This window comes from Rhineura floridana, chromosome 1 (assembly GCF_030035675.1).
Source record: "Rhineura floridana isolate rRhiFlo1 chromosome 1, rRhiFlo1.hap2, whole genome shotgun sequence".
Classification (NCBI taxonomy): Eukaryota; Metazoa; Chordata; class Lepidosauria; order Squamata; family Rhineuridae; genus Rhineura; species Rhineura floridana.
Window position 1 is genome coordinate 254,145,579 of NC_084480.1, and position 14,581 is coordinate 254,160,159.

Genomic DNA, 14,581 nt, shown 5'->3' on the forward strand with positions numbered 1-14,581 from the left:
GGGTTTTCAATTTTTTGTGTTCTCAAAATTGAGATTTTCTAAAATATATACTTCAGTTCACACAAAGGCAATGCGTTCTTGTAGGAATTACAGTTATGAATGATGAAATATGATACCTGCGTGATACAAGGTGGAACAGGGTGCTTTAAACTGTTAGCATAATAGTTTAACTGCTTCACACAGGTACACCTTGATTTTTCCACACCTTTATATATGTATTGGGTGTCTCCTCCTAAGGAAAACATATACTCTAAAATGTAGGGAAGCTACATTTGAACAAACTACCAAAAAATCCATTTGAAGTAGCAGAGAGTCCGCTTCTCAGCAGTCTCATCAGGGACCTTATAGGTGAGGGGTGGAGAATCTCTAGCCCATAGACCTAATTAGATCTGCCAGGCCATTTTGCCCAAGCCATGCCCACCTGCCCTACATCTGACATCATATATTACATCAGGGGAGGGGCATGGAAAGTTGCTTCTGGGCCAAAAAGATTTGCAGGCACTGCTGATCATGTGATTGGCTGTGTCTGCAAAGGCCTTTGCAAGGCACTTTAAAGCCCCAAGTATCAGCTGATTGTGCTTCAAGAGAGTCCTGCATAGCTGACAGTCAGCTGATTGTCAGGATTTCAAAGCACAGCCTCAACAGTAAGCTGGGATCAGCTGTACTAGGGAGAACTCCCTCATGAAGCCAAGGGAGATTTTCCAGATGAAGCAGTTTGGATTCAGAGTGCTGGAGGAAGCAGTTTAAATGCAAACAGCTTTCTCAGGAGAGGGGACAATGCCCTGTTTTTAGCAGCATTTTCCCCTGTACAGAGACTTCAAAGGGCCTTCTTGTAACTGCTCAGCAGCAGTTACAGCATTACTTTGATAGGTATTAATCACCTGCCATCAGGTGATTTGACAAGTAGATGGTCTCTCCCACCTGTCAAAGTTGGCTCATGGGGGTGGGGGAGATAAGGATCAAGCCCACTGGCCGGATTCAGCTCCCTACCCCTGCTATAGGAATATGCAGGAATACAGAATAAAAGCAAATAACTTTAATAACATTATTTACATGAAGTGCTCCATATGCAGGATAAGAGGTCTGCTTTCTGTGATTGTGATTCTATGGAAGGTAACTGGCATGTTAATTCAGCATGTCAGAATCTGGCAAGCTAAGTAGAGATGCCAGTGAGTTTCTCATCTCAAAGAAGAACTCAGCAGACTCAAAAACCCACTCAGTGGGCTCAAAGGGAGTAGCAAGTTTTATAAGCTCTGAACTACTTTTACTGCTCAGTCAAAATCGGATAAATGAGACCTAGGCTTCTGATAATTAAGCAGTTTCTCCTCTGGGGTATCTGAGTGACTTGTAGATAATTAAATTTCCACAAGCACTTTTAAATTATACATTCATATATCCAAATGGTCACAGGGATATATCAACAATCAGATAATCAGATAGAATCACTCATTCCATGTATATTCAGATAACAATTGTGTTAGCTTAACAGACTTTCTATGGTAACTACTCCAGTTGTGTATATGTCTTCAGATCTCTGTCACAGAGATTTATATTTATGTTCTATGTTTCATTTACCTTTTCCAACATGTGGCTATTCATTTTGTATTTATACTTGTCTCTGTTGCATGTGTTATATGGAAGGTGCAAGGAGCATCACATTACATAGTGACTGTCTGTGGTCGGTTGCACTGTTGGAAGTCACTTAGCCTGCTTTGACATGAAGACTGTCACATGGATATTAAATACTGTGCTATGATTACTAACTAAAATCAATTTAAAGAAAGGAACTGTCATTGTGAGAGTGATCAGTGTACTGTACTAATTAATGGAAAACCTTTGATGAAGCTGTATTGAGGAGCTGAAGCACACAATTTGTTTAACCTTCAAAATAGCATCTTACTTGAGAATTCATTTTAGAATATTAGTCTGAAATGCTCTGCTCAGTCCCTTGCTTAGAAGTCGAAACAACAGTGGTTGACTACTTACGTCAGGGATGGAGAACCTGTGGCCCTCCAGCTGTTTCTGGGCTCCAACCCCCATCAGCCCCAGTCAGCATAGCCAATAGCCAATCATTTCTGACTGATGTGAGTTGTAGTTTAACAATGTCTGGAGGGCCACAGCCCCCCCCCAACTTAAATGGAAGTAAGCTTCTGAAAAGATGATAAAGGTCAAGTGAGTCAAGCAGGTATACTCAAAGGGGAAAAATTGTGAATAATTGATGTCATGCTGTAGTTTATAGTTGAGAGCCATAGCACGTTAATGAGAATTTTATTATTTAGTTCAGGATATATATAAGTTAGGTCTTTAAACTTGCTCTTATACCTTTCAGTGAAAATCATCAATTAGCCAATAGCAACATATTTTCAGGGGGAAAGAATTGGCAATCCCTTTGCTAACTGTAATGATAGGAAAAAGTGTGATAGGAACTTTAAATGAATATGTTGTAAATATGTAAAATTCAACAAATAAGGTTAGTTTCAGCCAAAACATTTTATGCTCGAATCAGAGCCCTCATTCCCCCACTCCCTTCCCAGCTGTGGCCAGCACTAAAAAGTCTTGATGCATCATTCAGATACCAATTCCTGCCTTATCTATCACCCACTTGAGCAAGATGTTTTGTGATACTATAATTCCACTTGCAAAAAACTGAGAACAGGCAATAAAACCAAAACAAGTAAAAAAATTAAATTCTTCTTTGCATTATCTAGGATCAGCAACTCCTACTGGGAGGAAGGGCAGGGTATAAATCTAATAAAGAAAGAAAGACTTTCGTCTCCATCTTTTCTACCTGTATTTTTATACAGAAAGCAATGGCCCCAGTCCTCTAAAGTTAGTTGTGATCATATCCTTTTGAAATCAATGGAATAAATTATTTATCCTGGTGTTTTCAGTGGGAAGTGAAGTTTCTCTTTATTTGTGTTCACTTGTTGGAAATATGTGTGCAAAGGACTCAGCCTTAATCACAATTAATTTTAGCTGGATTGGAGCCAATATATTTCAGTACAAGAAAATATACCAGGGTGTGAAAGGGAATTGAGCACTGTTCTTATAAGGGTTTAAAAAACAATCTAGTCTCTTCTGACCCTAGGACATTATCTCTTTCCTAAGAGCAACTCCCTGTTGCTGGGAATAACAATGAAAGTGTCTGCTATTTATTTATTTTTTGCTTTTTTCCTGGTAGGGAGATTGAAAGCAATGTTGAGTATAATGGAACAGAAATATAAATGCACAAGTTGCAGAGGGAGCATCATATACAGTGCAACTAACCTAAATCAGCAGAGGGGGAAATATATCCTATATGATACCTATGACAATATTTTCTTACTAGAGTGATTTTGATTCTTAAATGTAATGGAATGTAAGCTGTATCATGAAAAACAGTGCTAGGCAAGCATCCAAGCAAAGGAGTATTTTACAACCATTTTAATGGTAGACTTCATGTGAGGAAAGTCCTCTTTCCCCCTGCAGCAGTCACTTTTAGTAAGGACAAAAATCTTTTGTACAGCTATGCCTGCATTTGCACTTGCATTATATGCTGGTTTTTGCATTGTATTTACCAGTGTAAGCAGAGGCACAGTTGTAAATACTGTTTTCAAACATTAAATTCCATTTAATAAATGTTCTAAGCAACCAAAGTTGTTTTAAGTCCCCTCTTTACAACAGTTAATATACTAGTGCATACCCTAAGAGAATAATTACCTCTCTGGCTTGAAAAAGAATTCCCCTGGTAAACTGAAATCTTATGTTTAACACTGCATGTTGATAGCAACACATTCACTGAACTTCTACTGTTGCTTGCTATTTTCCTATTGAAACATGCAATCCTTTTACATATATAGGGCCTAGATTATGCCCCTGAGGACTGCACATGATGGTGGGTAGTGAATCATGGCCACATGCAGGAGTTGGATGGGGCCAGTAGTGCACACAGATGGGGCCTAGGCTCCACGCACGCACGCACGCACACACCCTTACCTATCTCTCCATGCAGATATGGGAAGATCCCATCACATACCTTTCTCCTCCCCACCACCCGCTGCCCAGCTGATTGGTGTTCCTCAGTAATCAGCTGGACAGTAGTGGGGGTGAGAAGCACAGGATGAGATCTCAGCAGCTCCATCACACATCTCTCTCTGCTGCCCTGCAAATTAGTACTGGGAATAGAATAGCTGAGGAGTGCTCCTATCCAAGTGCTTCTCTGCTATATCTAGGGCTGGGGAATGGGAATCAGCTGGGGAGTAGGAATGGGGCCTGTGGGTCAGACAGGCATTGTCATGCATTGCCCATATGTGATATAAATATTGTGGTTGTCTGTTGTAATGGACATAGCCTATAAATAATAAAAATCTAACTGGCTGACTGTAGCTGTTAGAGACTCTACAAAGTGCTCTTCAGGTTTTGTTAATTAGCTATCTCAGAAGGTTCTGTATTTAAAGTATATTTTTAACTGATAGTTACCAGAAACAATTTAAATGTTAATAGCTTGATTATTAAATTGATTACATCAAATCTTATGGATGGAGCTGCAAGATGCAACTTTAGGCAAAGACAAGGCTTGTGCACACCCAGTTGGGTTCTTTTTTTAAAAAAAAAAATTTTTTTTTTTGAACAGGCTTTACATGCTGCTCCACAAATTGTTTCTGAAATACACCTGAGTGAGTAAAACTCACCTGAGTTTCAAAGGCAGTTCACTGCAGTGTAACTCCAAGTATTAAAGGCTGCTTGCCATATGGCATGGAGGAAGGACAGTGGTGAGGCACTGCACTCACCTGACGTCTGTTTGATTGTCTTGCTGCTGCATCCTGGGAGACAGAAAGGGAAGAGTGAGGCAGTGGCAGTGTTAGCGCAGTGCAAACACACAGTCAGGAGTGCTGGATTGGCTCTGTTGGTGTGTTTCTACCATGCCAGCCTTGTCCCTGCCTCATCCGTCCCCCTCTAACTTCTGGTAAACAGCAGTGAGATGACTGGTTAGGGATCTGATGAGTGGTTGCAACTCACACCACCATCTGCTACTGTGGAAGGGGCTGTTGTCCAAACTCCATCAGTCATCCAGAACTTATTTCCATGGGTTTTGAGAGCCTGGCCCTTGTATGTTATTATCTGTTATTGGTTCATCATAGAGCTTTTCTGCATTCATACATTAGCCTCCAGTTTTGAAATATTTTGTAAAAAAATAAAACAAAACTTTGGAGGCTCAGTGTTCATATCCAGAACTAAAAAACAAGCATCTATTGTTAACAGGTATAGCCCAATATATATTGCCTATATATGTTTCAAATTCTATGCTACACTGACTAAATTTGAGAAAAGTGAATGTTATGTCTGGTAACCTTGTCTTACAGAAAGTTAGGGTATGTGGTCATTACAAATCCAATTTATGCAAAACAATTTAAAAATTTTTTTTTAATTTTTTTTAATACATACAATAACAAGCACAAAATTCATACAAATAAAATTTTAAAGAGACAGGAAGAGTATCTCCTGAATCAAAAGTGCCTAAGTCTTAAGTCCATACTCATGAATGAATACATACATTGCTGCTCTAGTGCTTTTTATATAAACTGCTGGTACTCTTGCTTGTAGGCTTTAAATCTGTATCTCAATGGAGCAAGATGCGTATATTATGGCCAGATGCGTTTCGACTTGTGTGTCTTTTTCAATGGCCTTTCAAGCACATGCTATACAGAATAAAAATGTATATTGTATATTCATAGAGCTTCAATTTATATGACTGGTTTAATTAAAAATTAGAAATTGTTACCTACAGTTTCTTAAGGGATAGTGGAAAACACTTACTTAAGAGCTGAATTCACTTAACAAGTAGTCCTTTTAAATACCTTGAGCAGGCATTTGCATTCAACCCCCATGTATGCTGAGGGGTTTTCTATATGAATGCTGCTGATAAAAACTGTCCAGAGGAACTGGATAAAAAATGGTAAGCAATTTAAGAAATAATTATTAATGGGAATGAAAAGATCTATTCCTATATTGAAAACTAATTGTAATTTATTTTGGATACAGAACTAATGGAAATGCATCTATCCTGCACCTATTAATTTTCTTTCAAGTGAAAATCTGTGAAGTAAGTGTTTTCCACTATCCCTTAAGAAACTGTAGGTAATAATTTCTATTTTTTTAATTAAACCAGTCATATAAATTGAAGCTCTATGAATATACAATATACATTTTTATTCTGTATAGCATGTGCTTGAAAGGCCATTGAAAAAGACACACAAGTCGAAACGCGTCTGGCCATAATATACGCATCTTGCTCCATTGAGATACAGATTTAAAGCCTACAAGCAAGAGTACCAGCAGTTTATATAAAAAGCACTAGAGCAGCAATGTATGTATTCATTTTTGAGTATGGACTTATGACTTAGGCACTTTTGATTCAGGAGATACTCTTCCTGTCTCTTTAAAATTTTATTTGTACAAATTTTGTGTTTGTTATTGTATGTATTAAAAAAAATTATTTTTTATTTTTAAAAAATTGTTTTGCATAAATTGGATTTGTAATGACCACATACCCTAACTTTCTGTAAGACACAGTTGCATCTGTTACGGTTGATTTTGAACCTCAGATTGTAATGTCTGGTAACCTAAAATATATATTGGTTGCCTCTAAATTGGTTCCGTTCTTGATGTAATCCATTAGAAATTGTGTAAAAAAAACACAACTTCTGAACTTATGAGATAGACTTCAATAATTCTACATGCATGACCTGTTATGTTGCACCACAATGAGGTAATGTGTCAGGAACAATCTGCTGAGCATTTGCCTGTAAGATGAGTATTAACTGTGGCATAGGCAGACTATCCCTACTTTTCGTCACTTTTTTAAAAATGAAAGATTTCACCTTAATAGCTTCTTTTGTATTCCATTTTTGCTGCAAAAGAGATACCTGGTAAGTAAAGTATTGTCCCTTTAGTCCTTTTTTTGAGATTGTTGGAAATTTATGCATTCTATATAGTGATTTCATTTTTCAGGGGGATTTTTCCCTTCCTTCAGCCTTTCTCCTGAAGTCTCTAGAAGATCCTATTACCTAGAAAATAGGGAGAAGGGGATCCAGATTCTGACTGGTCATCCTTCTCTTCGTGCCTAACTACTTTATTCTCTAGTGCTGTGAGAATACAAGGCCCAAGTATCAGGGGTGGGAAGTGGATGGGAGGGGTTGAGTATTACCATGAAGACCTAATTGAGGATAAATTGTGGATCATGAGTTGTGCTAGAATCAATCAGAAGCACTGTTGGAACAGAACCAACATTGCTCAAAACAGTGAGCTGCTGGCTTAGGCCTTCCTCTAGAATAGAGAGAAAGAGAAGATTATATAAGAAACTCTAGAACAGCCTTCCCCAATTCTGGTGCCCTCCAGAAGTTGCTGGACTCCAACTCCCATCATCCCCATCCAGCATTGCCAATGGTCAGAGATGATGGGAATTGTAGTCCAAAGTATCTTGAGGCCATCATGATAAGGAAAGCTTCTCCAGGACTTGTAGTTTAAGAAATAGAGAGAAGTATGGCAATCATTCTCAAGAACGACAAGAGTTCCTTAGTTCCTGCTGGTATTTGCCATTCATAGGCAGAAGTGACAGACAATGGTAGCTGAATTCTTCGCTCCACACCTTTTACACACTAAGTATATGTGTATCTCATGCAGAAACCTGCAAGTTTACATGCAAGTTGCATTCAGTGAAATAAGGTATTTGACATTACATTGCTATTATGTAAAACATCCACGGCTGGGATGCAATTTGTCGTAGGGCCCAATACATCAGCTGTGTTGCAGTTGCTCCTGTAACAAGAGGTCACATAGGAGGGCTGACTAATAGGAGGGGCTATAGCTCAGTGGTAGAGCATTTGCCTTATGTGGAGAAGCTCCCAGGTTCAATCCCTGGCATCTCCAGATAGGTCTAGGAGAGATCCCAGTCTGAAACCCTGGAGAGCTGCTGCCCGTCACAGTAGACAATACTCAGCTTGATGGACCAGTTATCTGACTCAGTATAAGGCAGTTTCCTATGTACCTAACAGGGTTGCTTTCCATCTTCGTGAGGCTCCTTTTGTTATGGGAATTGGTCACCAATTACTCCTTGTGAACCAAACTTCAAAAATACAATCCTGACGTTTTTAAAGTCAGTGGCAAAAATATTTTTGAGCTAGATTTATGCCTAACACTCCAGTATTCTTCATATTGTCCTACAGATAATTTCTAAACCATTTCTAAGGTGGATGAGTAAAAGAATGCAAGGAGGCTAACCCTGTGTGAAAGGAGTCGCTATCTGCTGTCCTAGTGGGTCTCTGTGTACATTTATCTTTGACATAAAAGAACCCTAAGGTTCCTCACTGATGTAAGAAATGTAGCACAATTCTTATTTGCAAATGCAAAGAACACAAATTAAGGATAAATCTGTTGCAAAACTCCTGTTTTATATGTCTTGGTCAACTCCGTGTGATACATGTATATTCCAGTTTTTCCTTAATTGCTACTTGAATATAACATCTTATGACTCGAAGTAAAATGGACTGTTCATTACAAATATACTATTAAATAAATGGTTTATAGTTAGTTATTTCCATTTGTAATCTTTGGTGGGCTAATGTTTCATGGTAGCAAGCACCCCTGCAATGGCTGCTTAAAAATACGAATTGTGTCTATACTCTGAATGTGGAGTTGTTTGTGTGAATGCTCCTCTGATTTTCACCATGGCAAATTTACTAAGGAATTATTTCTTCTGCATTGTGAAAATGTAAGTTTCTACTGTAGTTACATATGAAGGACTCCCTACACTGCAGCTTCCACAGATTTTAGGTTTAAAGGGGCCACTGCATAGCCATCTCTATTGGCCCTGAAATGTTTTGTTATAGAAATAGAAATTATACCATTTGAGCCATTTTGGCTTTTCAAAATGAGGACTGTGTGCTCCTTTAAAAAAAATTATGCAATGTTAAACCAATAAGAATTCAAATTACACAAACAGTTTGAAGGCTGTTGAAAGAATTATGTATCAGTTCTATTTTATGGAATATTTCCATGACCTTTGTGCAAATATAGCACAGTGAATTTTTTTACTGAAACAGGAAAAAGGATCAAGCACATTGCACACAGAATACTTCAAAACATAAAAAGATGTTTTTCTAACACTCAGTCCTGTTACTCCATGTAAAAGTGCAAGCCTATACATGTTTACTTAAGAGTAAGCCCCTGTTCAGTGGGAATTATTCCCAGGGTAAGTGTGTACAGACTTGCAGTGTTATGTTTTTTAAAATGTAGCTTTAGAGTACAAAAACAGAAGTTTCTGCAGTCTTCCTGACTGAACGTATTTGCCAGTGTTGAACTTTTGTATTTGATGTTGAGGATATACAATAAACAAACCTCATATTCTTAACTATTTTTCAAGGCCTCCCAGACCAGTCACCAGCATGAATGACACGCTGTTCTCCCACTCTGTTCCCTCAGGAAGCCCTTTTACAAACAGAAGGTGAGTCTTCCTCCTGATGGTTTTCAAACAGAGTTATTAAATGACTGTTTTTAATTGTATATTGTCACCTCAAACTTTGTGATGAAAGCAATAATAGAACATGGGTATAGAATGCCCATTAGTGTGTTAAACTAAAAAACATTACTTATGTGCTACATTTATATCCCACTTTTCTTTAATCATGGAACTCAAGGGATCATACCTGGGTTTCCAAGGTGGTTTACCATCTAGACCCAGATCTGCTTTGCTTCAACAAGTTTGCTGCATCATGGGCCTTCAAACCCTGCCCTGGATTCAGGGGTGCACCTGAATACAGGATTAGGCCTCATCCAGACATAATATATCAACACCAAATAACTATGATTTGTTGGAGCAGGAATGAGCAAGAACCTCAGAAACACCTGCTTCTCCTTTCTCCTCTTCTCACATACCTGCCTGGAGGGGAGGCCTCCAGGTTTATTAAACCAATTTCCTGTGACAGCCAAACTGGGAAACTGTAATCTAAGTGTTCCCTACAAACCAGGTTTGCAAACTATGGTTTGATCCTAGTTTGCAGTTGTGGTTTGCAGAACAGTAGCTGCACCAACACTACACTGAGCTCCCCATTGCGTTGCCCTTTCCCCCCTTCTTCTCAGTAGCAGACAGTGATGTGCGGTGCTGGGAAGCCAGGTCAGCAATACAACCCACCCACCACCACTACTGTTGTAGCAAGCTCTTAAACCACAGTCTCCTGGTTGGGAAATCATAGGAAGCCAATTTCACAAACCAGGAAGTTTCCTGTGGGTGTACAAGGGGAGGAGGGAAGAGAGCTTGAGCTTGTAATTCATTCCCCAACAAAGCATTGTTGGTTGAAACAGAAACATGAGTCTGATACATACCGTTGCTTGTTTCGCTGCATTCTTTTCCTTTCCAGTGATCCAGGACTAGGGATGCTTGAGGAATTCTCTCTTTGAAAATTCAGATATGGACTGACCAGATCCACACCTCCTGGACTAATGTGCATATGAGAATGTAGCTACCCACTGGATTTAGTAGAAATAAATAACTGAATAAATAATAAATAAAATATGTTTAAAAGTATTTTAACAAGAATGTTTAAAAATGCTTATTTTGAGAGGAGGTTCATTTTAAAATGTATATCAAAATAGTATATAAATGTATTTGTGTGTGTGTGCACAAAATGTTTTTTAAAAAATAATCAAAGATCAATGTGGGAATGGAATTGGATATATGCAAAAGTGACATGGACCACAGATAGAGTGATCCATCCATCTCTACCCAGAACCAATCCAATTCAGCTATGGCCATAGAGATTAGCAGTCTGACTAGCTTTAGAAGTATGGCCGCAGTATGTAGCACATCAGGATGTGATCTATGTCATAAGGTGAAACTTCCACGGAATATATCTGAAACTATCTAGAAGTGGATAGTAGGTATTTAAATACCAAGACGCAGATGAGGGCATGCTGCAAATACAGTCCGATATGAAAGAAAACACAAGTGGTTAAGAGATGGAGTACAGAACTGAGCTAGTGTGTCTTTACATTACCTTCCTTTTACTATATTAGTTTGCCATTTCAGTAGACCATAGTCAAACACTCATATGAACATAAAAAGAGACTAAAGTATGTCTGTTCCAGGAATGACCAGCTGAATGCTTCTGGGGAGCTTACAAGCACAGCAGGAAGGTGACAGTCCCCCAGTATCTAGTATTCAGAGGTATGTTGCCTCTGAAGATGCAGGTTAAATTTAACTAACATAGTTAGTAGTGACTGATAGACCTATCCTCTGTCATTTTGTCTTAACATTATTTGAAAGCCATGTAGGATGCTGTCCCATCTTCAAATCTTGTGAATTTGTAGAATTCAAATTTATAGTGAATTCGGGAAATTAATTCTGCATTGTGTGAAGCCAAAAAAAGTTACAGCACACCCTTATCCATCAGCAGAGCTTGTCTCACTCTTGCCCCTTCCAGCCTGAATTATTACACTTCAGATATGATGGCAGTGAGTTTATGAGCCATTTCTTTGAAGCAGTTACCATAGCCAGAAGTGCACTGTATGTGCAGCACTGCGCCTATAATTCTGTGCACAAGCAAAGTTTGAAAGCCCCATGCACCCAGAGTAAATATGTAATGGGACTTCAAGAACAAGTTGATAAGAAGCAAGGCAAAATGTTTTCCATCCTTTATGGATTTAACTGATGGAAGGGAGATTCAGAGATGTTTGCAAAAGAGGCTCACTGCCACCACACTATCTTCCTGGCAGATTTCTTCCTGACAGTTTCTTACTGGGAGAGGCAAGGCAGGGAGGTCAGCACAGTGCAGACACACCGGCAGAAGTGGCTCGGCCAGTGTATTTGCACCACACCAACCTCCCCACCACCTCTCCTTTACAGTAAGCAACAGCGACCCACCTGCGGAGAAGCTAGCATAATGTATTTGCCTTGTCTTGCAAGTTGGTTCTGGATGTTTGGCATGCAAAGGTTAGTTGTACTCCATGTTCAATTACTATGAACTGCTGGACATGGATGAAATTACAACTTCCTAGGTTCAAGGAAGATTATTATCTGAATATTGAGACTCAACCTCTTGCCAGTAAAGTTTTGTTATCTGGTGTCTAATGTCAACTGTTGTCCTTTTGATGGGTTCCAAGGTCAGTTGTCTACATTTTAAAAATAAAATCCCTCTCCTAGTGACATCCCAGTGAATAAACGTGTATTCTGGTCAAATTATTTTTTTACTTCCAGCCCTTATTAACCTTATTATTTGTTTGTTTATTTATCAGGCAGTATTCCATCAGCAGTGAGTGTAAACTAAATGCCTTTCACACCAAACGTATCCCATGTGTTTCTGTTTGCATGGACTGTTAATGAGGTTTCATTGTTTGAATCATTCAGGTTACTTGAGAGTATAAATGTAGCCAATCCTGTGGCTGATGAGCATTCTCTTATAAAGCTGTTTGTAAATCAGCTTCACAACAATTCACGGTCAGTATAAGAGCCCTAAACTACTAATTGATGTCGTTCTGTAGCTTGTAGAGTAAAATCAGTATATTAATAATACATTATTAGTCATCTTTCAGAAGTACTAATAATGGGGGGGTTGCTTTTTAGACAAAGGACTTCTGTGGTTTTAATGAGACTTCAAATGGATTTCATGCTGAGTTTGAACTGTCCGACCTTTTATCTTGCATTTTGCACTGGACAAGTATTTAAACACACAACATGCACCTCCAACAGTTTTTATCCTTAGGCCTGCTGGCATGTCAATTTTAATTATAGTGCATTTCCCTCAAAACACAGAAGAGTAAACACAGCTGAAAAGGAAGTCTTACAGTGAATAATGTAGTTCTTACAGAGGCACAGCGATTCACACACGAATGCAGGTTTCCCCATATAAATGAAATTGGCTTGTAGATATCAAATTCTGTACACTCAGCACAGCAGTGAGTAATATCTCTCAGTATCTCTAATAGCCAGTTGACACTTTAAGGACTACTGAGGTTAAAGAGAGATGTTATTTTAATGCTGTGTTTGAATCCTGTGCTTGGGATTCCTCAGGTATTTTTATTCACAAAAGCAGCTGTGAGGGCTCTGATTCAGATTGGGATACAGGGGCAGGAGGGTTTAATCCTTTTCCCTGGTGCTGTTTTACTGCTGAAACACACACACACACCACACAGCTTTTTGACCCTGAAGCTGCCATTTGTAAGGAGAATATACAGTAAACCTTTCAGAACGTTGTTAATTGTGCAGAATTTGGAAATCTATGAAATCTGAGTAATCGTAAATTATTAAAACAATAGTCCTGTGTGTTGCTTGATTGTTATTACATACATCCCATTGTTTGTACCCTGTCTTACTAAGGTGGTAGCAAAATAACATGACAGCTTCACCTGTAGTATCATAGTATGGTCTTTAATGTTATAATAGTGAAGGGTATCTTGCAGTATGTGTGAAATACCTGTATCAAGTCATTGCTTTTAATATCACTTGAGTTCATTGTACACTTTGTATCTTGCTATTTGTTCACTGTGGACGGCATTATAGTTCAGGGAATCAGTACTCTTTTGACAATTTTCTATCCAGTTTGATGAAATCTAATCATAATGAGTCTATTTTCCTCCTTCACTTCCTGTAGATATTTTCTCCATGGAATTCTAGTGTATAGGACTGTTTCAGACATGCAGCTGTGATGCTTGAATACTTCCTACACAAATATCCTGAGGCTCACACTTGCCCCTATTTATATGGTGAAACTAAAGTATGAACTACAAGTTTTTTGAGCCCTATTTGTGGGCTTCCCAGAAGCATCTGATTGGCCACTGTTGAATAAAGCATGTTGGACTAGATGGATCTGTTGGTCTGATGTTCTTACATGTATGCAATTGTAGTAGCTCTTTTGTGATCTCAAAACTTTCTGGAGCAAACATGAAATACTGCATATGTGAACTGTGCCTATATTGATTTTTTCCCCCAAATAATTCATTAAAATAAAGTAAATTAGTCCACATAGGGCATTTTTACAAGTGACATCAAGAAGACCTTTTTCACTCATGGGCACTTGTGAATGACTGTAACATGGTATATTTCACTGTAGACTTATCTTGGATTGGATCAAGAGTACAGAATATAAATATAAATGTGAATGTTAATTGTTTGATGCACTGTTTACATTATATGTGACTGGACACAATCTTGAATTGTTGGGCTTAAGGTGTTACGTTTTATTTAAAAAGTGGTAGGTTAAAAGCGAGGAAATAATGTAATATGGATGTTCAGAAAATGGATATTGTGGTCTCAGCACTAAGATGTGAAATTTAAATGAGGATTTCTACATTCCATGTAAAAGTACTCAGATTTTGAATACTGGGTGCCAGACTCAAATGCCCTGTGTTAAATGTCTGGGTGGTTTTTCTGGAACAGGGTTAATTTAAAAATGTACTTTGCTTTCTGGATAAAAGCAATTAAGTGGTTAATGAATAAAATGTTTAGAAATACAGAAGGTTCAACAGGGTGCATAAATGATCTAGGTATTTGTTATTCATGTTATATTCATTTTAGAAAATGACAGATGTCACCCTCCTTACTTTAGTTAGC

General features: G+C 38.4%; 1 protein-coding gene across 17 annotated transcripts in view; it reads left to right on the top strand.

Moving 5' to 3' along the window:
- DTNA (dystrobrevin alpha) overlaps nucleotides 1–14,581 on the top strand; it is a 309,414-nt gene that overhangs the window by 237,131 nt on the left and 57,702 nt on the right. For 15 of the 17 annotated variants that reach the window (XM_061598211.1, XM_061598135.1, XM_061598126.1 and 12 more), the window contains one exon: nucleotides 9,401–9,481. In XM_061598211.1, coding sequence (XP_061454195.1) covers nucleotides 9,401–9,481 — 81 coding nt within the window. Of the gene's footprint in view, nucleotides 1–9,400; nucleotides 9,482–10,394; nucleotides 12,195–12,379; nucleotides 12,470–14,581 lie in introns of those variants that run through there. The other 2 variants (XM_061598258.1, XM_061598248.1) reach the window with 2 other exon arrangements.